General features: G+C 36.3%; 1 protein-coding gene across 4 annotated transcripts; it reads left to right on the top strand.

Moving 5' to 3' along the window:
• On the top strand, positions 1-27,164 carry LOC106053690 (zwei Ig domain protein zig-2-like). 4 transcript variants are annotated; one of them, XM_056018048.1, is made up of 9 exons: positions 1-138; positions 5,453-5,545; positions 6,262-6,298; positions 6,414-6,562; positions 18,131-18,317; positions 18,924-18,971; positions 19,942-20,096; positions 21,132-21,251; positions 27,043-27,164. In XM_056018048.1, the coding sequence occupies exons 2-9, from the start codon at positions 5,468-5,470 to the stop codon at positions 27,055-27,057; spliced, it is 789 nt and encodes a 262-aa protein (XP_055874023.1). In that variant the 5' UTR covers positions 1-138; positions 5,453-5,467; the 3' UTR covers positions 27,058-27,164. The 4 variants fall into 4 exon arrangements, with proteins under 4 accessions (XP_055874023.1, XP_055874025.1, XP_055874026.1 ...); XM_056018050.1 differs by having other exon boundaries at positions 33-138; positions 5,458-5,545; XM_056018051.1 differs by lacking the exon at positions 1-138 and adding an exon at positions 202-492 and having other exon boundaries at positions 5,458-5,545.
• The last annotated feature ends 776 nt before the right edge of the window (positions 27,165-27,940 follow it).

Genomic DNA, 27,940 nt, shown 5'->3' with positions numbered 1-27,940 from the left:
GCTCTCACGACTATATAAATCGGCTCTCAGTCACAGAGAGATGCGAAATTAATTTCGTGTAATCAAACTTTTAGCTGTGTTGTTGTTTTTCTGTGCCCGGCTGCTCTTCACCAACGGTTGTAACAGGTCAAGCTCAAGGTAATGTATAGTTTATATTGACCGTTTTAACTACGATTTCCTGAACTTGATCTCATCTTGATGGATGAGGGCGTTTTGGGTTATCGTTTTGTTTTTCTTGAACAATAATTAATATTTAATCATTTTCAAGAGAAATTAATGCATATATAGGTTTTGTATGTTCATCTAGTGTGCGTATGGTAAAGATAAACTTTAAAGCAGTCCCTGAAAGTTTAATGACATGTATAACTTGTATGTGGTCTGACCGTCACTTTTATATCTAAAAACTAGACAGCAAAATCCGATTTCACCATATTTTAAAACTTACTGATTGTAAGTACAAGGGCTACTTCCATATTTCAATATTTCAAAAAGGTAAACCTTTTTCTTTACATAAATATACCATTCTTTTAACCATGCTAACAGACGTTCACAGTCTGTACGTCAATTATTAACCGGCGGCATCATCCAATGACCCTTAAAAATTACAACAATTAATTTGTATTTATTACAACCCGTAACTGATGCTTGCCGTGTTATTTTAAACGCTTTACAGCAGTACCAAGCGTTTCAACACCTCAAAGCCTTTTTGAGTCTTAGATTTTTTTAAATCGTCGCTTCTCTCGTCTTTGCTGGTATGGTGTAAAGGATCTATCACATATTTGCAATATATTAGCATCAAGATACTTAAAGAGATATAGGAAGCACTAATGAACTTTTCAATCACCCAAAAGGCTCCACTCCTACTTTGTTCTGGATGTTGTTTCCTGATGAGAGAGTGCTGAAAGACAGTGGCGATATGATTTTAAAGTAGGCCTACCTTACTAGACTGACAAGATCATTCTGCTCTAACAAAGTTTAAGTCTGAGTTACGACATTTAAAGAGATCATTCTTTATGCCCAAAAGCGTCCTTGCCACGTGACAAGTCTGACGTCACGACATTGTGACGTGGCAACGAACTAGTGCTCAAACGTTCAATAAGGATTGGTCGTTAAATCTTTCAGTGCGTATTATTTTCATCAAAAAAATTAAAGATTTTTCAGGCACAAAAATGTGCAAGGGGGTAGAGTTACTATTTTACATCACTATAGGTTCTGATACAACGGCTACTTTTTTACTTATTCAGCATATTCTGAAACGGTTTTAGATTTTTTGTAAATATTTTTTTTTTAAATTATTACTAAATTAGGCTCGTTCTTTACTATTTTTTGTTTGCATTTTAAACAAAAATATTTTCTTTCTTTAAGAGAACAAATATATTTGGTATGCAAATGCCGCTTTGAATGAGATATTGGCCCTTTACAAAACAATTAAAACAATAAGATTCAATTACATCAGTTAGGCCAGGTTCACATTAAATTTTATTCTTTCGTAGCTATCATTTTATTGAATACATACGAATATTAACAATGTAATAAAGATAACATTCATAAATCTCCGTATCGTGTGGTATAAATTATTACGCAAACTAATACTATGGCAGTATTGGCAATACTTTCGACACGAGCACGTCTCTCCTTGTTGATAGTTTGTAGTTTATAGTTTCTGATAATCTTTCTGAAAATTCTTTACCAACCTGAGCGGACCGCTTGTTGAAGACTGGGAATTTTTTGGCGAATCTGCGTCCTCGCAGCTCTAATAAGTATCTGACATTAAATGGGGAAAAGTAAAGGCGTTTGGTCGTTGTACTGGCCACGGAAACTGAAAATCTTTTCATCATCTGCCCCATAGACGTCAAGATCTGAAAGAGGAACTATTTGTTTTAGTTTCTATATTTGACTTGTACAAATACAATAAGGCTGATGAAAGCAGCTCATTACACTCTAGCAATCCAAACCGCTGGTATACAGTAGAGACGGGAAACGAACCAAACTCCAAACTCACTTACGACCGAACCGAACCCAAACTTTAAAAAGATAGGTACGAACCGAACCGAACGAACTGTCTATACCTTGATTGAATCAAAGATTTTGCAATATTTTTTTTACTAAGAAAAAATAAAAAACCTAGTTTCATTGAGATGATTAGACAGTTAATTTCAATGTTTGGAAAACTTAGCTGGGTCATTTTGAGTCGTCTTCTTTTGATGGTATCGTAACATTTAATATTTGTGCGTTAATGAAATGGGAGAGTCAAAGAAACGAAAAGTAGACTCTGAATGTAGAAACTACCAGGAAAAGTTGGACAGATTTTTTGGCTTTTTATGGAGCACGAAAATAAGTCAATATTTTATATTGGTATAACCCGGGCATACTACCCTGCCTCATAGTGGCGCCCGGGTGGAAACGATCGTAAGAGGGTAGCAAAACAAGACTTCCGTGGGGTGCCCAAGGGGGTGCGAGAGCATCCTCATTGCACTGTGCGGAGTTGTAAAAAAAGCTCCCACAACCTTGTCACAATCCAGGCGCTGTTCCTGAAGGGGCGTTACATAAATGGCGTGTCCCGCACAGTTAGCCTGGTATAGAAAAGGAAAATGGCGGGGGTCTTAGTGTATGCGGTCTCATGCCGCCAGTCTGACCCGCCCATCAGACAGGCCGGAGAGAGGGAGCTCTTGTTCACTTTTGCTGGCCTAGAGTTCCAAGAGCCGAAGGCTCAACTCTACCTGACAATTTAAGAAGAAGAAGAAGAAGAAGATATTGGTATAAAGATGTTTGTGGCTTTTTTTTTAAAGAACGTAACTTTAAACAGAATTATGAAATCTTAACTTAAACAAATATTGCGGCATTCTTAGTTTGAGCCTCGAAGAAAAAAATGAGAAAATGAGCCAGCATAAGGACATGGTACAGAGTTGTTCACATTTGAAGTCGTGAAATGAAGCCTTTTTTTTTTCAGCGGCGAGGAATGCTGTTAAGGGGGGTTATTATCAGTGATGGAAGAAATGTGTCATGAAAATAAGAGGGATAAGAAGGCAGTTTAAGCCGCCACTTTTTTTTTCGAATGACGAATAGAAATCTCAATTAAAAACTAAAAGATGGAGCAACAGAGCTGGAAATGTTTACCATTAACGCAGGTATATCTAATAGCGGTCAACTCTTGCTACTTGTTTGCAATACGAAAAGCAATTTTTAAATCAAAGAACAAAATCCCAACTATAAACTCTACACGGGAAAAATTGCACAAAGCTGCATTGAATATCAAACATGTTATTGACTAAATTATCTCACTGATCAAACTTATAAGAAGTCCATGTTAATTTGGAAATAAAACATTCCGATGTTCGGTACCACGGCAGTGTCCGCTGGCTTAACATGGGCAAGGTATTGAGAAGAATATGGAATCTCCAGGAAGAAATTGTTTTATTCCTTGAGGGACATTTACTGTGACTTTGTTACTAATATTTCTAATGAAGAGTGGAAGACATACTTCATGCTTTTCATCATCAATATTGCACATGACGTGTACCTTTTCAAATAAAACTTTTCCATTTCTCCAGGCAAGTGAAAACATGTATTGCCATTTACCTTTGCTGAAAGGTGAAACTATTTCTAGTAAAACGGTTGAAAAGTACAAGACTTGTTGAATTTGAAAAGCAAAATTTAAGACGTCAAGAACTTGAAACCAGTTTTCAATATCCTCACTTTACTATTTAGTGCAGAATCTGATCAAGCTCTAGAGGAAATACATCCAAGCCAATTATGACCTGAAAGAGAAGTTCCTGTCAGTTCTTCCACGGAAGTTTTATAGTTGCCAAAAGCTGTATTTCCACAATTGAAAAATTGATGCTAAACTTTCACATTATTTTTGTCCACGTACATCTGTAGACAAGTATTCTTTTTGTTTGAAAATAAACAAGTATAAGAACTGGTCGATGCTGACTGGCTGAAATTTGACAGCAGTCACAAGGCTAAGAACTAGTAAGTTACTTCCACCACAGTTTCGGAACATTATGCACGAGTGTAAAATTAAATGTTTTGCATTAAGTACAACAGTGCAACCAAACTGTTGTGATGTAAAAAGGCAATGACAAAATAAAAAAATATTCTTAAAATTAGTTTCACAAACGTTAAATTTTTTGTAACTCCTTAAATTGGTAGTGTAAAAAAAGATATAAATGTTTAATACAATATACATGTAAATTACAAAACAGGTAGCATATTTTCTAAGTTGTAAATACATATTATATATATATATATATATGTGGCCTACCATTCCTAAAAAAAATTTTAATGCGGCCTTCGATAGAAAAAGGTTGACCACCCCTGCACTACAGCAATCCAAGCAGTTCGTACAAAGACTCTGGCTGAGAACATGAATTAATTTTTTTGAAGTTGCTTTAAATTTTTTAAGTTTCGTGTCACGTTTAGGACATTTTGAAGAGCTTTTAAATCAGTTTTTTTTTTTTTTTTTTGGATAAAAGTACAATTATTTTTTTCACTTTGATATCATTCCCAAGTTCTTATGTGGGCTCCAACTGGTCATGAGTCATAAACCCAAGCGCAATGAAACCCTTCGCGCCATTGTCGCTACACCACAGGCGGTGGGCCCCTAATGGTCGTGGGCCCGGGTTCATTGAGCCCCTTCGCGTCATGGATGCTACGCTACTGCTAGTAGATACATATACTTTTTTCTTCAAATTTTCGCAAAATTCGGACCTTATTTTTAAAAGAGACAAAGTAAAATAATATAAACTTTAAAGTTAAAAAAAATTGAAACTCGGAAAATTATTTGAATTATTGTAATAGGCATTGCCCTTGTTGTTATTAATGCCTGTCTGACTTCAAAAGATTACTTTGGAGATGTCTGGGTTTCTTGTGCGGGTTTATTCGATGTACTTAACTAACACGTGAACAAGACCTACACATGTAACACGTGAACAAGACCTACACATGCAACACGTGAACAAGACCTACACATGTAACACGTGAACAAGACCTACATATGTAACACGTGAACAAGACCTACACATGTAACACGTGAACAAGACCTACACGTGTAACACGTGAACAAGACCTACACGTGTAACACGTGAACAAGACCTACACATGTAACACGTGAACAAGACCTACACATGTAACACGTGAACAAGACCTACACATGCAACACGTGAACAAGACCTACACATGTAACACGTGAACAAGACCTACACATGCAACAAGTAGAAAAAGACAAAGTCCAAACCGTTATTCAAAATACAAATCATGTTTAATATTGAAAAGGCCACGGTCGAGCCTCTGTCTATAAATCACGTTGTCCCTATGAAGTCCAAACACCAACTGACTTTATTTACATCAATAATCTCTAACCCAACTTAGTCGTGACGTCACTAAAAGTCGCGTTCAAAGTCAACTATGGTGCGTCTCTATACAAACTAATAATATTAAGTGTCTCACACAGAACAGGACATTCGCCATGCTGACCAGACTTCAGTCTGTGGCCATCATTGTGTGCCTTGTCTACGTGCCTCAATTGGCATCCGCCCACTCTAGGGTGAGTACATTAAATGTATATATATAGTCTGAGTACATTTTAAAGATAGTGTAGGGAACTAGTGGTCAGTTAAGTCCCAGTTATACAAGTTGAAAGAAGCTTGTACTTCTATATGCATAAGGCTACCCTTTGTCCTAATAGTGAAAGTACAGAATAGAAAAATAAATGAAAATATTATCTGGTCTTGCCTGAAGTCTATTCTGTAAAAAAAAATATTTAAAAATCTGAAAATATAATTACACCATAAATGTATATTAGACAAAAACAGCAACAGATGAATTAAGGTGGTCTAATTTTTGTCCATAAAACTTCCGACGTATGACCTTTTCCCCGTTTTCCTGCAAGTCAACATCTTCTTACACAAGACTCATTTGTCACCTGTTTTAAATAAAAGTACCCTTAGTGTTAGTGAGGAGGTGCGGTGGTTGAGCGGTAAAGCGCATAGCTTCGGAACCGGGGGTCCCGCGTTCGAATCCTGGTAAAGACTGGGATTTTTAATTTCGCGATCTTTAGGCATTAGTTGGGAAAAAGTAAAGACGGTTGGTTGTACATGACACCTTCGTTAACCGTAGGCCACAGAAACGGATATCCTTTACATCCTCTGCCCTATAGACCACAAGGTCTGAAAGGGGAAGTTTACTTTTTGTTTTAGTGCCTTACTTGGATAAATCTGCCCAGCTTAAGAGGTGAAAGTACTTTCTTTATTTCTTCTCCAGAGACTAGCGCTAAACAAAAGAAACTTAACTTCAACAAGTAAGTTTTGTACTCCAGCTTTAGGAGAAAGTGTTCTAAAAAAAATTCGATTACTTTTTAAATTTTTGACACTTATATTTTTAAATTCATTTCAATTTTTAATCTTTTTTGAAAGACATAGATTCATTGAGGCGATTGAGTATTTCAATGCAGCCCTTAGAAACCAGAATCGCACTTTACGATGGTATCGTCTTGTCCTGTCAGGTGACTGGGAGACCAAACCCAACAATTCACTGGTTGAAGAATGGAGAAAGAGTGCAACAGGTAATTAACTTAATGTCACTACCCTGCCAGATTTTGATGAGACAACATGGCCAACAGCAAAAACACAGATGTCCCTTGTCAGATTTTGATGAGACAACATGACCAACAGCAAAAACACAGATGTCCCTTGTCAGATTTTGATGAGACAACATGGCCAACAGCAAAAACACAGATGTCCCTTGCCAGATTTTGATGAGACAACATGACCAACAGCAAAAACACAGATGTCCCTTGTCAGATTTTGATGAGACAACATGACCAACAGCAAAAACACAGATGTCCCTTGTCAGATTTTGATGAGACAACATGGCCAACAGCAAAAACACAGATGTCCCTTGCCAGATTTTGATGAGACAACATGGCCAACAGCAAAAACACAGATGTCCCTTGCCAGATTTTGATGAGACAACATGACCAATAGCAAATAAAATATCAGTCTCTTACCAGATTTTGATGAGACTGCATGACAAAAGAAAAAATTTGCTGCAAAATGACATACATTATGTTATTAAATATCAGATTAATAAAACACGTATACTGGTGTTAGAAAGACGTAAAATGGCTTGCAATGACACGTAGAATGGAAGGTAGAATGAAATTGTAATGACACATTGAAAATGACACCTGTAATACATTAAATACCAACATACATAATAATACTAATGTAATAATGACGCATGTTGAATGGAATGTAGAATGCGTTGCTCCTTTCACTGTTACATGCATCAGAGTCCTGGAACTTATATTCCTGCCACATCAAAAACCTAAACTCCTTCCACCTACGCTGTCTAAAGAAAATTCATAATGTGCATTGGTCTGACCACATACCAGATACTGAAATCCAGAAGTTGTCCAACAGGAACAGTATCAATCGCCTTCCCAAACGACTACTGTACTGGGAACTTTGTGCAAACAAAGCGCTCCCAGGGGATCAAAGACACCCTTAAGAGCTCCTTCAAGGAGTGTGATATTTACATTCACGGCTGAGAAGCACTAGTTCTCGATCGCTCCTCTTGGCGTGAAGCTGTTAGTCTCGCAGTCACGTGATATGAAGCAAGGAGAGTGGGCAGCGTGAAAGATTACCGAATAAACAAAAAGCTGAGAAGAAGCAGGTTTATCTGCAACTGACCAAACCTACCCATGTCACGCATTCACCAGCTTTTTAAGGCGAGGATCGAACCACTAGCGGAGTGGGGAGGGGGCGATTTTTTCAAAATCCTAACACCCAGTAAACCCTAACCCTAACGCCCAGTAAACCCTATGCATAAACACGCGTACAACACACACACACACACATATATATATATATCGTTTTTAGCTAGCTCCAGCTACTCACAGGACGTCCTGGGGCTTTCGGAGATCAATCAGCTTCGAGTAGTACTCTGAAGCGCTCTCGTACGTCAGCCAGCCTATCATCATTTAGCTTCTTTGCCCTAGGCAAGCCATCTTCTTTTAACGTCATTACAGCATGCTTTTTTGGTGATAAAAGGCACGTATCGGAGGAATCGCTGGCAAATGTCCCTCAGAAAATAATGTGAAAGGAGCTTGACAACCCACCGACATTTCCAGAAGTTGAAACAGCAATTCATAAACTAAAAAACACAAAGCACCTGGCTCTGATGGGATTCCGGCTGAAATATTTAAAAATAAGTGGTGTCGCCCTAACCGAGAGGCTAACAGACTTGTTCGCTCTATGCTGGGAGAAGTGCGTGGTTCCACCTGAACTTGGGAATTCCGTAATCATATCTCTATACAAAAAGGGTGACAAGTCCAATTGCTTCAACTATCGAGGCATTACACTTTTGTCAGTAGCAGGAAAGATCTTTGCTCGAGTATTACTCGACCTACTAACCTACTCTTTAGTGGACGAAAGCCAATTGTGACCTGTCTGATCACTTCCCAATAGAAAATGGCGTGAAGCAGGACTGTGTACTACTACTGTATTCGCTATATTCTTTGGCGTAATCCTGGGTCAAATGAGGCAGTGATTGCACGAAGGCATCTACATCATGTTTCGTTATGCCGCCACTTTTGGTTTATCTATTAACCTCTGGAAAACAAGTCATGTTCCAAAAGTCACCCAATAAAACCTGCTCAGCCCCAAATATCATCGTAAACGGAAAGCCCCATAACGTGGTATCAAATGACTCCTCACTTTCAATGGAAGTTGAGACAAACGTATGCCAAAGGCAGTCTTTTTTTTTTGGGTGATCTAAAAGATGGTCGACGTGTAACAGGGCGCCCCGCGGAAACTCTTCAAAGACCAGCTAAGCTTAGCTGACAGAAGAAAGCACCTGGTTGCAATAGGTCTCAGAACGAGACAGCTGGGGGTCACTCACAAAGGCTGAGGGATACACTTTTGAAACCAAAAGAAAATCCACTGCCGAGGACAAACGCAGACGATGAAAAGAAAATCTAAATCGACCACCTGCGGACAAAGGTTATGCTTGTTCTGGATGTGGAAAAATATAGTCACAGCTGGGGCTGCATGTCAGGTTCTTGTATTCTTGTATTTATCAAATTATTATTATATATTTCCAATGCAAATATTTATTAATATTAAATATTATTTCAATTTGTATTATTGTTATTATTTTCTGAACTTATAATATTTTGGCTCAAGTTCAGCCTGACAAGCACATCATACACATATAGTTGTAGATAAACTAATAAACTAAGTGTATGATGTAAATAACAATAAAATTTATTCTTATGATATATTTACAAATGACTGATTCATGATGACTGATAATAATAGTATGAAATATCAATATGTAATAATATGTAATCTACAATGATCCAGTTAGTCTCCTTAGATACAGAACATTCATATAATTATGAAACACATAGTATATTACCTTAACTATAATAAGTAATTCAATGGATCACATAGTCCTTCAATCTCAAAAACAACAACTGGTAATATATGTAGATCTAGCCTCTAGATAAGGTACTGTCCACTGACGACAATTCCAAAAAGTAGAAGTTCATAGTTGACACTACACCATCAGGTCTGACCACTGCAACCCGCAGTCTGGAATCTTGAACCTCAGACTCATGTACAAATCCACGTGCACACCAGACGACCAACTGAGAGAAAGACCTCAGTCCTGTAGACTGTAGACCTAAAGTTGTACTCTCAATATAGAACTGAGACTGAATAAACAAGTCTTGACACTAAAACCCTATAGAAGATAAAAGAAAGGATTCTTCTAATCATCTATATCTAGTCCAATTATAGACTTACAAATACGAACGAATTCAAATAGAAAAACTATACAATGAAAAATAAAACTCACCCTAAACAGGGGTCAAGATAATCCAACAAGAAAATGTCCAAGGCAAATGCTAAGGCTATCCAATAACAAAAACCAAGGAGAAATTCCAGAGCTCTCAAATTACGTCTATCTGTACCAACGTACAAAACAATGGAGAGACTGTACTAGACGATAAATGACGCAAATCACACACACACTAAATTTACGTCACTAGAAGTTGTGACAAGCAACAAAAGCTCAGTCCTCTAGTCTACACAGAAACTATTAATAGTGTAATGACGTCATCAATATAGTGATCAACGCCGCACTATCAATTAGAGAACTAATTCTACTAAACAGTTACATAGATAACTGCGACATTCCCCCTCCTCAACGAACTGGCAATTTTGAAAAAAATTCCAGTTATCATAAAAACTGCGAGAAAATTCTCCAGAAAATCAACTTCACCAAGATCAATACTGCAAATACGTTTCCAAGAATTACAGAAAGAGACCTCAAAATCTCACTGAGAAAAAACAACTGAGAAATCCTCAACAACCAATAATCATCAATGAATACCTCAACAATAAAAAATCTTCATTATACACTTCAATAGACAAAATAATGTTTGTCTCAAAATTGTACAGTTAAAGTTACAACTGTTTGCATGTTACATAGTTACATTATCAAATTTAATCAATATCAAAATTAATATAACATAAGTACATGATTGCTCAAATGGATCAAAAAAATTATACAAGTCTTGAGCATACATCAGCAAAAACATTTAATTCTCCCTTCAAATGGACAGAATCAAAACAATAATCCTGAAGTGCTAAACACCATCTAGTTATTCTTTTGTTACAATAATTACTATTTGTTATGAATGACAATGCCTTGTTATCGGTCTGGAGATGAAACTTCACTCCTGCCAAATAACGATCTAGCTTTTTGATCGACCATACAATGGCCAGTCCTTCCCGCTCAAGGATAGAGTATTTCTGTTCACGTGGCAACAACTTGCGACTGACAAACTTCACTGGATGTAACACACCATCTCTCATCTGACTAAGTATACCTGAAATGCCTTTATCTGATGCATCTGTCTGCAAAAAGAATGGAAGAGAAGGATCAGGCAATCTTAGAATAGGATAATCACACAAATAAGTTTGTATTCTCTTCAGTGCCACAATACACTCATTACTCCAATCAATTCTCACAGATTTCCCTTTCTTCAATAACTCTGTGAATGGAAACACCAAGTCTGAATAACAAGGTATAAATTTAGAGTAATAGTTAACCAACCCAATTAATGACCTTACTTCCTTCTTAGTACTGGGTGGTTTAAACTCCAGGATCTTCTGAACATTTCTACTATCTGGTTTCACTTCTCCCCGACCTACCTTATGTCCCAGAAATTTAATGTTAGTAAAGCCAACCTCTAATTTAGATGGTTTTAGAGTAAATCCATGACTTTTCAATACACCGAAAACATTCTGTACATCTCTAACATGAGTCTCCCAACTTTCGCTAAATATACAGATGTCATCAAAATAAAACAATACATTCTCAATATCTCTTAAAATACTCTTTAAAACTCTATTAAAATGGTTAGGGGCACCACTTAAACCAAATGGTAAGTAATGAAACATGTAGTGTTCCCCCAGAACTCTAAAAGCTGTGTACTCCTTACATTCTTCACTTATAGGTATTTGCCAATACCCTTTAGTTAAATCAACTAAAGTAAAATACTTAGCCCTGTAGAGTTTATTGAATAGCTCTTCTTGATCTGGTATTAATTCAGCTGGTATTTGTGTAACACTGTTTAACTTACGGTAGTCAATGCATGGACGTAGTGTACCATCACGTTTCTTAATAACCACAACAGGAGCGGCATATGATGAATCTGTGGGTCCTATGATACCCAACTTCAACATACTATCAATTTCCTCTTTTAATTTCTCCTTCATATTTATTGGTACCGTATATGGCTTTAATGCTATAGGCTTAGTGTCCAGCAACTTAATCCTAAATTCTTCCACATCTGCTTTACCCGGTATGTCTGATATAATATCTTTGAATTCATCCAGCACCTTCATTATTTCACATCTCTGATTACAGTTTAAATCTGGGTTGACCTTTAATTGAGATAAAATGTCTTCATTCGTCTGCTTCTTATTGTTGATTTCTAATGTCGGAATGCTTGGTAAAATATCTTCATTTGTCAAGTCTTCATCAAATTCCTCCTCATCATCCACAACAGACACCATATTAGCAGACAAAATACTGTTCTCATGTTCAATATTAATAACAGTTTCACTTGTATCATCTTTACTTCTGCTATGATATTTCATCAATCTATTGATATGGTAAAGTTTCAACTTATCTCCCTTCTTTACTAGAAAATTAAATCTTGATACCTTCCTTATAACTTTAAATGGTCCTTGCCAATATACAGATAATTTGTTTTCTCTTTGAGGTTTAAGTATCAATACACAATCACCTTCATCAATCTTGCGCAATGTAGAGTATCTATCATACTGAATTTTGTACTTTTGCTTTTTAACCTCACTATTTCTGTTGGCAATTGATGTCACATGAAATAACCTCTCCTTCAAATCCATTAAGTATGAGTAAACATTCCTGTATTCATCTTCCTCCTCTTTGTTTACAAATACTTGTTTCAGAATAGCCAATGGTCCTCTCATCTGTCTTCCATATACCATTTGAAATGGCGATATTCCTGTAGTTTCATTTGGGACCTCTCTATAAGCAAAAAGTGCAGCGCTAACCTTTCTATCCCAATCCTTTGGACTCTCTTGTGTAACTTTCCTTAGAAAACTTTTCAATGAAGAATTGAAACGTTCATTCATCCCATTCGACGAAGGGTGAAAAATAGTTGAGTGCACTATTTTAATATTGTAGAAGTTACACACTTCCTTGTATAAATCCGCAGTGAACTGACTTCCGTTATCACTTAGTACCTCGTGCGGTATACCAATTCTACTGAAGATTGTGTTTAATGCCTCAATCACAGTTTCTGTAGTAATATTTCTTAAAGGTATTGCCTCTGGCCATCTCGTAGCAATGTCAACAAGTGTTAAAATAAATCTGTTCTTGTTCTCGGTAACCTCCAACGGACCAACAATATCTATTGCCACTTTGTAAAATGGTGTTGTTACTATATTCATATTTCCAAGTTCAACTCTGTCACATCTTCGTGGCATTCTACACCGTTGACAAATATCACAACTCCTAATAAAGTCTTTAACATCTTTATCAACTCCTTGCCAAAAGAAATATTGGTATATTCTTGACTTTGTTTTCCTAACTGACAAATGACCTGCAAATATACTTTCATGTGCTGTTTTCAAAATTACTTCCCTTTTTGACACTGGAACCACGAGTTGTTTCTCTTCCTGACCTAATTGACCTTTGAATACACGATACAATAATCTATCGAATACCTTGAATCGAACACTTCCATTTGTCTTATTATCCACACTCTTCTCCTTCTGTCGATTCCATAATTCTTGTAATGTAGGATCACTCACTTGTTCTCTCAAGAAATCTTCACATGATCCAAATAACTTATAACAATCTTGAATAACTTCTGAATGTTTCATAATATCAGCCTCATTCTCTTTTTGTTTCATTGCTCTTGTAACAGCAGCACCAATATGTTCATTATGTTGTTCATCTTGTACATTCCCTATTATTAAATCAGCTACTGGATTTTCAAAACAAGCTACAATATATTTCCCTGTGATATAGTCTGAATTGATGTCAACACATGCCAGTGGATATTCCTTAATAGTACCATCAATCAATTTTAATTTGTAGCTACCTGGAATTTTGTCTTTGCATTCAATTAAAGAACTTCTTACCCCAATAACACTAGATCCTGAATCACGCAATATAGACACTATTTTATTATTTAATAATCCTTCTTCAAAACGTAATTTCCCTACAGACTTTTTCCTCAATTTCTGATCAACAATAGACATAGTTTCTTTTCTACATGGAGTAAAATATTCTATTTCATCAGCCAGATTAGAATGACAACAACTTTGAATTTTACGTGAACAATTTAGTCATCTCTGGGTACCTGTGTTTTGCACTTTCTTTGACTTGTCTGTGTTTTTCTCCTTAGTATAATCAAAACCTGAATAATTCCTTCTGTTATTTCCTCCACCATGGTTCACATCATTGTAAGCTCCTCTCCAATTCCCTCCATCCATTCTCCTTCCTCTAGTATCAAACTGCCTCCTGTAAGTTCCATATGACACATTCCTTGTGCCTGACACATGTCTTGGTCCATCCTTATTATATGTCACCTGCTTTGGTTTCACTCCGGCTCCACCCACATAACATTCCGTTGACCTGTGACCTACTTTTCCGCACCTAAAACAAGTTATGACTTTCCTGTCACTAGCATAATTCTGACTTGTGGCTTCAGCAGCTCCCATTACATACACATTTTCCTCTTTACATAATGATTTTGTTGAACTTGCAGTCTTAAAACTTTCAATTACTTGTAGCATGTCTTCTACATTATCACTTTTATTTAAGATAAGTTGACGATACACTTCGCCTGAAACACTCTCTAATAATCTGTCTGTCACAATCATATTTTTCATGCCTTCTATGGTCTCCTTTACCTCCGCCATCTTCATCCAATTGTCTAGTGCCCTTTTCAAATCGGCTACATATCCCCTGAAATCATTTTCTTTAGGTCTAATTTGGTGAAATTTCTTCCTACACGTTTCTCCATTTATATCAGCCTGTCTCATTAGCATAACCTTTACTTCATCATAATTTTCCTTCTTAAACAGATCATCTTGCAGCATAAAATTCTTGAGTTTCGACGTCAATTTGTACGATAACAACATAGCCCAACTTTTCTTATCAATACAACATCTTGTTGCCACCGCCTCAAATAGAGTCAAGAAACCAATCAAATCCTCATCTTCCTTCATATTCTGAAAACTCTTGTCCAACTTATCAATTATATGTCTATGTTTATCCTGGATCTTAGGTTCTCCTTCTTTGTTTTCAGATTTACTTTCTTTCTGCAACTCCTTCTCCACAATTTTCTCCTGAAGTCTAGCCAATTCCAATTCTTCCTGCCTCTTTTTAGCTTCCACTACTTCCCTTTCTTTCCATCGTTCATGCTCCTCCTTCTTTATGCGTTCCTCCTCCGCCCTTTGTTCCTTCACATAGTTCTGCAAGTCAGCTCCTGTAAAACCCAATGCCTGCCCATCCGCTATAAATTGTGAATTTATAGAAAACCTAGTCTCCATCCTTAGAATTTCCAAACAATATAAGTTTAACAGGTCAAATCGGAAAAACTAATTAGAGCACAAGATATACTATTAGCAACCAAAAAAAATACACTTAGCTGTGCTTTCTCCTGCGAAGATAGAATCTGCCTCAGCACCAGGAAGATAGAGTATTGATGACAAGGTACAGCCAGATACACCAGGACAACTTGAGAATCCCAACAAACAGATCACAGCTCCAATTTAGGTCCACCAATCAGTTTGGCATGTAACAAAATTATATCTTATTAGTATAAATTTAAAAAAAAATATTATATATAAGATACAATGTTAGCAATAACAATATGATACACTGGCACCAATAAAGTCTCACACAAAAAATGTATACGATGCCTTTCCTGAGTAATAAGGTACAATCACATAGTACCGTTATGAATAGTAATGTGACCCAACCAAGTGTCTAGAATCTGAAAATATACTCTTATAAGTACAGAAATTTATTTAGCAAATATTCAACTGTCAATAATATAACAAATTATGACTGAGATAATCCCTCAAATAACTCCTTTAACAGTTTAGACGAGCCCCCAAAATACTTGTCAGGTTCTTGTATTCTTGTATTTATCAAATTATTATTATATATTTCCAATGCAAATATTTATTAATATTAAATATTATTTCAATTTGTATTATTGTTATTATTTTCTGAACTTATAATATTTTGGCTCAAGTTCAGCCTGACAAGCACATCATACACATATAGTTGTAGATAAACTAATAAACTAAGTGTATGATGTAAATAACAATAAAATTTATTCTTATGATATATTTACAAATGACTGATTCATGATGACTGATAATAATAGTATGAAATATCAATATGTAATAATATGTAATCTACAATGATCCAGTTAGTCTCCTTAGATACAGAACATTCATATAATTATGAAACACATAGTATATTACCTTAACTATAATAAGTAGTTCAATGGATCACATAGTCCTTCAATCTCAAAAACAACAACTGGTAATATATGTAGATCTAGCCTCTAGATAAGGTACTGTCCACTGACGACAATTCCAAAAAGTAGAAGTTCATAGTTGACACTACACCATCAGGTCTGACCACTGCAACCCGCAGTCTGGAATCTTGAACCTCAGACTCATGTACAAATCCACGTGCACACCAGACGACCAACTGAGAGAAAGACCTCAGTCCTGTAGACTGTAGACCTAAAGTTGTACTCTCAATATAGAACTGAGACTGAATAAACAAGTCTTGACACTAAAACCCTATAGAAGATAAAAGAAAGGATTCTTCTAATCATCTATATCTAGTCCAATTATAGACTTACAAATACGAACGAATTCAAATAGAAAAACTATACAATGAAAAATAAAACTCACCCTAAACAGGGGTCAAGATAATCCAACAAGAAAATGTCCAAGGCAAATGCTAAGGCTATCCAATAACAAAAACCAAGGAGAAATTCCAGAGCTCTCAAATTACGTCTATCTGTACCAACGTACAAAACAATGGAGAGACTGTACTAGACGATAAATGACGCAAATCACACACACACTAAATTTACGTCACTAGAAGTTGTGACAAGCAACAAAAGCTCAGTCCTCTAGTCTACACAGAAACTATTAATAGTGTAATGACGTCATCAATATAGTGATCAACGCCGCACTATCAATTAGAGAACTAATTCTACTAAACAGTTACATAGATAGCTGCGACACTGCACAGCCATAGGAAATACTGCATTCCTCACTAATCTTCGGACTCGAAGACAACCCTAATTATATATATACTAGACATATTTTACCCGCGTCCCGCGGGTCTTTATTTGCGTACCGTATCACTGTCGATATAGTCACTGAGAGTGTTTTGTAAACAATTAACGAAATAATTTTTAGTACGCGATTCATGAATGAATATAGGCCTATCTCAACACGGCTTCGCAGCCTTTAGAAAACCAAATTTGAATGTTAATTTGATTAAAATATGAAATGAATGGACTAAAATTAGTATGTTTATGTGTTAAAGTATAAAACTATCTTTGGGAAGAGAAGTTCTATCATCTTAGAGTTGAATTAGAGTTTTAGACCTAGGAATAAAGAGATGTGTAACAGTTCAGTCTTGTCTAATGAAAGAATGTACATCAGGACTTTTAACTTAGCAGATATAAGGAACGAATTTATGTAGAAATGCTTTTGAAAGATAAATTTGAAGCTTAAGTTTATTAAATAATGAAATCAATAGACTATATATTGTAATTTTTGTGTGTCAAAGTAAAAAAAACTATCTGTGCAAAGTGTAGTTTTAAAAATTAGATCTAGATCTAGATCCTTTCGATCTTCTCTCATGTAACCATGATAAACATGGCCTAGATTTATTAAATACTAATAGTTTAATAGAGTTAGGCAACTTTTTTTTTGAGGTTCTTAAGTTTGTTTTGGGCTACAATACATACACTACGGTCTAAGTTAGTACCCAAGGAACATTTCTGACAAGTTTTATGAAGATTGGTCAAACGGTTTTGATTTCTATTCGGCACATACATACATATAACATACATACATACATACATACATACATACATACGTACATACATACATACATACATACATACATACATACATACATACATACATACATACATACATACATACATACATACATACATACATACATACATACATACGCCTTACTTTCTACTTTAGAGTATGTTTGTTGGGAAGGGGAGAAAAAAATCAAAAAAGAAAAAAAGTATCTGTTGTATCAGGACTTTAAAAGCTTGAAAGATCTAAGATATCTTGTGGGATTTTCAATATTTTTCTAGTTTACGATATCTAAGCGGGAAGGACGGACGGACAGACAGACAGACCACACAAAACTAGTTGTGTCTATTCCTTTTCGGGGCTCGCTAAAAAAAAAGAGTTCGTCATATTCGCGAATACTATGTACACGATGACTTTCCCGCCCTCGATTCACCTCCTCCTATTCAAACCTTTCCCTCCAGGGTACTTCCCTCGACGTCCAGGGTGATGCCGCCTTTGAGAATGCCGCAGGTAACGATCAGTCTAGACTCCAACTAGCCATAGTTAAGTCAAAGCTGTATATCGACTGTATTACCGAGGAGACTGAATACACCTGCGTTGGTGAGACTCCTTTGGCCAGAGTGAACCAATCACAAAGAGTTTTTATAGGTAAGTTTTTTTTCATAAGTCTTGCACCAAAACAGATAAGCGAATCTGGAAATATAGCCTACCTATGAATTTGACAGCAAAAATTATACAGATAATTATAAAATAATAAGATATATTAACATTATCTAAGCTTGTTGCATGCAGTAAAAATAAAATACATTAAACAACTTTTGTAAAAACCTAACAAAATTAAACAGGCGAAACCCGACTCAAAGCTAGGCATCTTTATTTAATAATAATAATAATCTTTATTATCAATAAGGAAATTTGTCTTATAATTTATAACTTCGCGTGACTATATACAAAGTAACGGAAACCAGTACCAAGTGACAACATTTAAAAAATTAACACGAACTGTAAGTCATTGATAACACATCACAGCACCTACTAATACATCAAATCAGAAAAGATAAAATCTTTTTTTTTTTAAGCTTTCACAAAAAGATTAACGCATGGATAGTCTCATAATCTTTTTATTAAGGGAACTCTTTAACATAAAATACTAAAGAGCGTCAGTATAAAACTAGTTTTACTTGTAGGCCTATTAGAAAATGTTTCAAAACTCTTGAAACAAAAGATTTTTTTTTTACCTTCTTCTCTTTGTAGACCCACTGCCAGGAAGTTCGCGTCACGAGTGTTCCCAACCCAATGATGGTAAGGCTCAATAAAATACTCATAATTTTTGTTTTCATGTTAAATTAACCCACTCCCCTATCTCATAGTAAATAGAAATGCTTTTTTTAAAAACTCGTATTTATTACAAAGCTTATGTCACCTCACTCCATCTGTCTTTATGGTAAAAAGTTTGTACACGTTATTTCTCCCTCACCCACACTCAATAACGGATCAGGTGAAATGGTGCAAAATTATTTCTTTTACTTGACAACTCAAGAATCAATTTTAAAATATTAAACTATTATTAATTAACTATTGGTCATAATTTTTTTTTGTTAGGTATCTAGAACAAAGGAAAGAAATTATAATTGACTAAGTGGTATAAGCTGAATTAGTCCCCTTTCTTGGTTGTTGAGAACACAAACCTGAAAAATGGGACGAGACTATAAAAACAATAGATAACTATACAATCTTCATTAGCTCTCCATTAGCAGAGTGGTTACCGTGTTGGCTTGGGAAGGCTTAAGCCATGAGTTCGAATTCAAATAGTTACCTCTTTATTAATTTTTATAAATGCTTATTTATTGTAAGTTTAGATTCTAGTTCTATCACAAATTTAATAACATGACTGGTCATTAACAAACTGAAACAAAGACGCTCAATATAGGCTTCTTTTTTTTAAGAATTTTTAAAGATTCTTTTTTATTGTTTGAAATGCACTCACTTCAACAACAACTGGTCGAGAGGCTAAGTGCGCTTGAACTTGGTTTGTCTTGGCTACCTAGAAGGGGGCTCGAGGTTCGACACCCGACTCGATCAGAGTTGCGTTTACTGAGCGCCTAAAGGCAGCACGGAAAACCAACTCCTAGATACCCCATCCCCCCCCCCCCCCCCACACCGGTCCACAAATGAGATTGGACCAAAGCGCTCTGAGCATGCTATAAGCATGAAAGTAGCGCTATATAAAAGCTATAATAATAACTGTAATTTCTGTTTCGCATTATTTCAGAAAAACCCGCCAGAATTTACATGACAACAGAGACACAAATGGATTATGATGGTGACACTGCCCAACTGTATTGTCGTGCAGAGGGAAAGCCTACACCCACTATTACATGGTACAGCTCTAACAATCAATCAATCACCATCGTTGGTGGCTACAGGGTAAGAGATGGAAACAAAAAAATCTTTTTGATTGAGTCTTTGGGGCATTTAAAAGTATCATTCAGTTCAGTCCACGAAATATTGTTATTAAATACAATTGAGAAATTCTTAGATCTAAATACAGATATTGTCGATATCTAGATCACACACTAGCAACACTTCATCTGCAACGCTATTTATATGACCTGAATGACCAACAAAGATTTATCTTTTGGTTGTTTTTTTAATATTTTATGGTCACAACATTAATAAGTAAGTAAAGTTTCCCTTTCAGGCCATGCGATCTATAGGGCAGAAGAAGAAAAGGAATCAACTGCTTCTATAAACGACGGTTAACGTGAGTGTCATGTTGCCAACAAATGGACCAACATCAGAAGATTAACGAAATAACATTGTTCCGTTCACCGACTAAGGGTGATCCAATTTTTGTTCTTTTTAACTCTTCTTGGCTCTTCCTACAATAATATCTATTTTAACTGGTCGTGTGGTATGCGATCTGGATTTTTCTGCCGCCCTGGAAATGTATGGGCTACGACCTTCAGATATGAACATACTAACATATCAAACGAACCAGTCATCCCCATCCTGAAAGCGTGAACTTTGTAATTTCATGTGACCTAAAACAGTTTTTAAATGTACTAGTCGACCGGCGGCGTAGCATACGCCGCTATTTTGCAGGGCCTGCCTTAGGTGACCGCAGTGGGCTCCGCACTTATGCAACTGCAGTGCGCCACATACTTTCATAGGACCCGCGCTAATTCTAAGTGTAAAAATTATTAAATTAAACCATTGTATAACTTATAACAGATTTCCCGCGGCCTCCTGTCAATTTACCAGGAGCTCCTGAAAATCTCCTGAAATTGCAAAATATACGAAAGGTTCGTGAGATAACTCTATCCGCAGAAATAAGAGTGACCTTTCCTTTACTTCTTCTTCTCGTCCAAACTCTTAAGCGAAGAAGAGAATTATATATATAGATACACTGTTATTGTTTAAGCATATGTAAAATAAAAATGTTCTACTGTCAATGTTTAGATTGCCAATAATGGTGACCTCATTATCCTGAATCCAACCTGGAAAAATCATTTGGATAGGTTCACGTGTAAGGCAGACAATGGTGTTGGCTCAGATACTGCCCAATCATTCTTCTACCCTGTAAGTAGTGTGATCATTGTAAGGGAAATTTCTCCTACTTTTATACTTAATCAGAGCAGTCTGCTCTGAGTTTACGTTGTTTTTAAAATTCTGGTTTACATTCGTGAAGTGATGAAATAGTGTAAGACTTTTTAAAACAAATAATTTAAAAGCTTATGTAAGAGGAAGAACCGCAAAATCACTCTTGTATATCAAACTGCATCGTTTAACTCCATTTTTCAAAAGGTTTAGATAATAGTGAGCAAATAGAAGCAATTTTAATTAGATTTTTTCAAAGGCTTCACCTTTAAAAAAATATATATATTGTCATTGAAGGTCCACTGCATCAGTGGTATAAATATTCTCTGATAGGGAGAGAACAAACTGTAATAATAAATGGCTCTAAATCAACACCTATAACATTAAACTCAGGTGTACCACAAGGAACAGTCTTAGGTCCACTACTATTTTTAATTTACATAACGGATGTAACAAATTGCATTAGATCAGGAACAAAAGTCAGATTATTCGCAGACGATTGCATAATATATGGAACAACACAAGGCACAGAAATTTTACAAAAAGAATTAGATGAATTACAGAAATGGTAATCAAATTTGAGCATGTCTTTCCACCCAGAAAAATGTCAGTTATTAAGAGTAACATAAAAAAAAATTATTAATTAAATTCCACTTATCATATTCACTGTAAACACAGATTAAAAAGCAATATACTGTTATAATAAATAAAAAAAATGTCATGGAATCGCCATATTATTATTATAGCTTTTATATAGCGCTACTTTCATGCTTATAGCATACTCAGAGCGCTTTTGGTCCAATTTCATTTGTGGACCGGTGTGGGGGGGGGGGTATCTAGGAGTTGGTTTTCCGTGCTGCCTTTAGGCGCTCGGTAAACACAACTCTGCCCGAGTCGGGTGTCGAACCTCGAGCCAAGCCAAGCCAAGTTCAAGCGCCTCTCGACCACGCTTCCATATTGATGAAACTATCAAAAAAATCAAAGAAAGCTTTAGGGTTTATTAAAAGAAATTTCTATAAATCAAATAAGAACATAAAACTAAAATGTTATTGGTTAGGCCAATAATAGAATATGCATACTCTGTTTGGGACCCCTCAACCCAAGAAAACATTAAGAAACTGGAACAGATACAAAATAGAGCAGTGAGATTCATAACAAACGAATATTGAAATTTGACTAGGGTAACACCTTTAGTAAAATCACTAAATTTAGAAAGCCTTCGGGATAGAAGACTCAAAAGTAAAATAGCAGTTATACATAAAACACTGAACCATAATCTTCAAATACAAAATCTAATAAAATACTCAGAAAGACACAAAGATAAAGGCACTCTTCTCATTCCATATGCTAGAACAAATTTGTACAAATGTTTCTTCTTCACTAGCGCTATTAGAGCATGGAATGGGTTGCCTTAGCTAGCCAGGAAAACCAGTGACTTAGCAGAATTTAGGTCATTAGTTAATATGCATGACTAAATGCATGACGCGTTGGACGTTATTATCTTCTTTTTTAAATGTAACGTCTCTATTATATAAGATAAGATAAAATTTTCATATTTAAAAATTAATTAATAACCACAAATTTATTAACTAATTGTTTTTTTTAATCGATTAATGTCTCGTTATATCGACTATAAATAATTGTACAACGTTTCAATTTGATCTGAGAATGAGACGTGGTAGAAAAAAATGTGTACAAAAATCAGAACCAGGCTTACAGAGGGAGGGAGTCAATATAAATTTCAAGATATGTAGAAATGTGGGGGCATCATCATGCAACCTAATGAAAAATGTCAGAAAATGATAAGAAGAAATTTTTTTAAGATTCTGAAATAAATACAATAAGCAAGGAAAAGGACACTGTACTGGAAACTGTTGCCAAACAATTTTGAAAAAATACTTTGTTCTACAAACGAAAAAATTTTGAAATTTGATTCTACGGTGCTAAAAAAATGCACAAAAAATGATGACATCTTTATACTTTGTACTTTTTTTTTTTGTCTTCATATTTTGATCATCTTATACATTAAAGACTCCCTCGTGTAAAGATCTCACCATCTCAAGGAAAAAGATTTTTTAACAAGAATAGCAAGTCAGCACTCTTAGTTTCTCGAAGTTAACATAAAGTTGTTAATAATAACTTTTAGAAAAATGAAGTTTACAATTACCCTTGGCTGTCCATGACATACACAACACGTATTATCGATTCTAATGGTCGAGACTTAAGACCTGCCAGTGCAGCATTGCTCCAAAAAGCATGATACATGGTCGTTGGGGCTGCAGCTTCCATCATATTTTGTCCAACTAAGCCGTTGTAGGCGTAATCATTTCTAAATGCTAGTCTCGATTACAGCTTAAACAAGCGTTTTTAAAACAAAAATGAACGTAGCTTTTATTAACAGTATACACATCTTTTGACTTGTGCTTATATGTATGTAGAGTTACAACTGGAATAGTGACATCTTGAACAATCAAACCATATTCATACTTTACTTATCCCTAGTCTCTCTGATTTATCAAACATGTCTCTCTGTCACTAGTCCCTGGTCTCTCTGACTTATCAAACATGTCTCTCTGTCACTAGCCCCTAGTCTCTCTGACTTATCAAACATGTCTCTCTGTCACTAGTCCCTGGTCTCTCTGACTTATCAAACATGTCTCTCTGTCACTAGCCCCTAGTCTCTCTGACTTATCAAACATGTCTCTCTGTCACTAGTCCCTGGTCTATTTGACATATCAAACATGTCTCTCTGTCACTAGACCCTGGTCTCTCTGACTTATCAAACATGTCTCTCTGTCACTAGTCCCTGGTCTCTTTGACTTATCAAACATGTCTCTCTGTCACTAGTCCCTGGTCTCTCTGATTTATCAAACGCATCTCTCTGTCACTAGCCCCTGGTCTCTTTGACTTATCAAACATGTCTTTCTGTCACTAGTCCCTAGTCTCTCTGATTTATCAAACGCATCTCTCTGTCACTAGCCCCTGGTCTTTCTGACTTATCAAACATGTCTCTCTGTCACTAGTCCCTGGTCTCTCTGATTTATCAAACGCATCTCTCTGTCACTAGCCCCTGGTCTCTCTGACTTATCAAACATGTCTCTCTGTCACTAGTCCCTGGTCTCTCTGATTTATCAAACGCATCTCTCTGTCACTAGTCCCTAGTCTCTCTGACTTATCAAACATGTCTTTCTGTCACTAGTCCCTAGTCTCTTTGACTTATCAAACATGTCTTTCTGTCACTAGTCCCTGGTCTCTTTGACTTATCAAACATATCTCTCTGTCACTAGACAGTAGTCTCTCTGACTTATCAAACATGTCTGTCACTAGTCCCTAGTCTCTCTGATTTATCAAACGCATCTCTCTGTCACTAGTCCCTAGTCTCTCTGATTTATCAAACATGTCTCTCTGTCACTAGTCCCTGGTCTCTCTGACTTATCAAACATGTCTCTCTGTCACTAGCCCCTAGTCTCTCTGACTTATCAAACATGTCTCTCTGTCACTAGTCCCTGGTCTCTCTGACTTATCAAACATGTCTCTCTGTCACTAGCCCCTAGTCTCTCTGACTTATCAAACATGTCTCTCTGTCACTAGTCCCTGGTCTCTTTGACTTATCAAACATGTCTCTCTGTCACTAGTCCCTGGTCTCTCTGATTTATCAAACGCATCTCTCTGTCATTAGCCCCTGGTCTCTTTGACTTATCAAACATGTCTTTCTGTCACTAGTCCCTAGTCTCTCTGATTTATCAAACGCATCTCTCTGTCACTAGCCCCTAGTCTCTCTGACTTATCAAACATGTCTTTCTGTCACTAGCCCCTGGTCTCTCTGACTTATCAAACATGTCTCTCTGTCACTAGCCCCTGGTCTCTCTGACTTATCAAACATGTCTCTCTGTCACTAGTCCCTGGTCTCTCTGATTTATCAAACGCATCTCTCTGTCACTAGTCCCTAGTCTCTCTGACTTATCAAACATGTCTTTCTGTCACTAGTCCCTAGTCTCTTTGACTTATCAAACATGTCTTTCTGTCACTAGTCCCTGGTCTCTTTGACTTATCAAACATATCTCTCTGTCACTAGACCCTAGTCTCTCTGACTTATCAAACATGTCTGTCACTAGTCCCTAGTCTCTCTGATTTATCAAACGCATCTCTCTGTCACTAGTCCCTAGTCTCTCTGATTTATCAAACATGTCTCTCTGTCACTAGTCCCTGGTCTCTCTGACTTATCAAACATGTCTCTCTGTCACTAGCCCCTAGTCTCTCTGACTTATCAAACATGTCTCTCTGTCACTAGTCCCTGGTCTCTCTGACTTATCAAACATGTCTCTCTGTCACTAGCCCCTAGTCTCTCTGACTTATCAAACATGTCTCTCTGTCACTAGACCCTAGTCTCTCTGACTTATCAAACATGTCTCTCTGTCACTAGTCCCTGGTCTCTTTGACTTATCAAACATGTCTCTCTGTCACTAGCCCCTGGTCTCTTTCACTTATCAAACATGTCTTTCTGTCACTAGCCCCTGGTCTCTTTGACTTATCAAACATGTCTCTCTGTCACTAGCCCCTGGTCTCTCTGACTTATCAAACATGTCTCTCTGTCACTAGTCCCTGGTATCTCTGATTTATCAAACGCATCTCTCTGTCACTAGTCCCTGGTCTCTTTGACTTATCAAACATGTCTTTCTGTCACTAGTCCCTGGTCTCTTTGACTTATCAAACATGTCTTTCTGTCACTAGTCCCTGGTCTCTTTGACTTATCAAACATATCTCTCTATCACTAGACCCTAGTCTCTCTGACTTATCAAACATGTCTTTCTGTCACTAGTCCCTGGTCTCTTTGGCTTATCAAACATGTCTTTCTGTCACTAGTCCCTGGTCTCTTTGACTTATCAAACATATCTCTCTATCACTAGACCCTAGTCTCTCTGACTTATCAAACATGTCTTTCTGTCACTAGTCCCTAGTCTCTCTGATTTATCAAACGCATCTCTCTGTCACTAGTTCCTAGTCTCTCTGATTTATCAAACATGTCTCTCTGTCACTAGACACTAGTCTCTCTGACTTATCAAACATGTCTCTCTGTCACTAGTCCCTGGTCTCTTTGACTTATCAAACGCATCTCTCTGTCACTAGTCCCTGGTCTCTCTGACTTATCAAAGGCATCTCTCTGTCACTAGACCCTAGTCTCTATGATTTATCAAAAATGTTTTTCTGTCACTAGTCCCTGGTCTCTTTGACTTGGCCACCTAATTCAAATACCAATCCTCTATTTTAAACCTTAGCTGCGAGGAACTTACTCATTATTACATTAGAATCTATTGAGCTATTAAGAGAAACAAATTATTAGCCATACAGGGCCAGCCTTAGATAATCGGAGAACCTAGGCGAAATGAGTTTGGTGACCCAAAATAAAACAGAAAAATAAAAAAAAAAATAGCGAAAAAAACATTAAAACTAAAATTAAGTTATTTATGAACAACATAGTTAACTCAAACAATAACATTGAGTTCAAGTTTCGCTATTTCTTCTCTAAAATAATAATAATGTAGCCTATACTTTATTAGGCCATAACTAATAGGAGTCCCTTGACAGCGGCCTACTTTGCCTATGCGTAAAGCCGGCCTTGAGCCATGGTTTTACTTCTGGTTACATCAGAAACACGCACACATAGCCTACATCAAAACACTCTTCTAATGAAACCTTTGTTACCAGTGTATTTGTTTGTCGTAAAAAGACAATATTATTTTCTTATGTAATTTGTTTTTCAAAACCTTTATAGACTCGCAGAGATTAAAGACAAGTTGATCATTTTGAGAACGATTACTTCCTATTGAACAGTCTCAACGATTACTGTTATAAGATCATTGTACTGTTTAGTTTATTAAAAGAAAACAAAATTTACGTTTGTGTTTTGTTTTTAAATTTTTCCTTCAATTTCATTTAATGATGAGGCTTCAATCTGAATTTCTTGAAAACAAGACCCGATTTGTTTGTCTTATAACAGAGGAAGAACTTCTTATAATAACAGAAAGAAACGGAGGAAGCAGAACAAAAAACTGCAGGCTTTGACAAATATTAACAAACGTCAATAAAAGACCAGCTTCCAGGAATCAAAAGACAATTATTGTTTCTTATCTGATGCGTTTCGAAGAGCTAACAAAAGCATCAGGCCCTTCCTGAAGGTCGATATTCCAGAACTTTAATGAACCTTGCTACAGGAAAAGCCATAGACATTTGTATGCAGCTTCCAGCACATGAACTACACAACTCCATCAACGCCAAAGACACCCATTAGTACATACATTAGTTCATGTTTACAATGTGGTCCATTGGTAGCGCGTTGGCTTTCAGAGCAAATGGTACAGAGTTAGCTTCTCTGAAAGAGACTCTTTTTGTGTACCAACTTTTTTTTGTTTTTTATTTGTAATAAATGAAGAACACGTATTTAGATAACAGATTTGTAAACATTACTATTTTGTACGATCTTGTTTTTTCAACACTTTTGAATCTAAGCCTTTGGAATTGTTTTGTGCTAAATTTTCTTTTATGTTTTCTTTGCGTTCTTATTCTTCTTCTTCTTCTAGCCAGCTTTATTGCTGCTGAGCTGTGAGCTCTTTTGCAGACTGTGCCAAGGAAAAAAAGTGTGCTGTTTTCTTCAGTTGTTCAGCACTGCCGTA

This window comes from Biomphalaria glabrata, chromosome 1 (genome assembly GCF_947242115.1).
Source record: "Biomphalaria glabrata chromosome 1, xgBioGlab47.1, whole genome shotgun sequence".
Lineage (NCBI taxonomy): Eukaryota > Metazoa > Mollusca > Gastropoda > Planorbidae > Biomphalaria > Biomphalaria glabrata.
This window is presented reverse-complemented; position numbering and strand designations above follow the sequence as displayed.

What these genes read in the sequence shown, in the direction of transcription:
- LOC106053690 (XM_056018048.1), top strand. Translation starts at nt 5,468, where the DNA reads ATGCTGACCAGACTTCAGTCTGTGGCCATCATTGTGTGCCTTGTCTAC. An exon ending in ATGGAGAAAGAGTGCAACAG is followed by an intron (nt 6,563 to 18,130) that starts GTAATTAACTTA and finishes CTTTCCCTCCAG; the next exon opens with GGTACTTCCCTCGACGTCCA. An exon ending in CCATCGTTGGTGGCTACAGG is followed by an intron (nt 20,097 to 21,131) that starts GTAAGAGATGGA and finishes GTCAATGTTTAG; the next exon opens with ATTGCCAATAATGGTGACCT.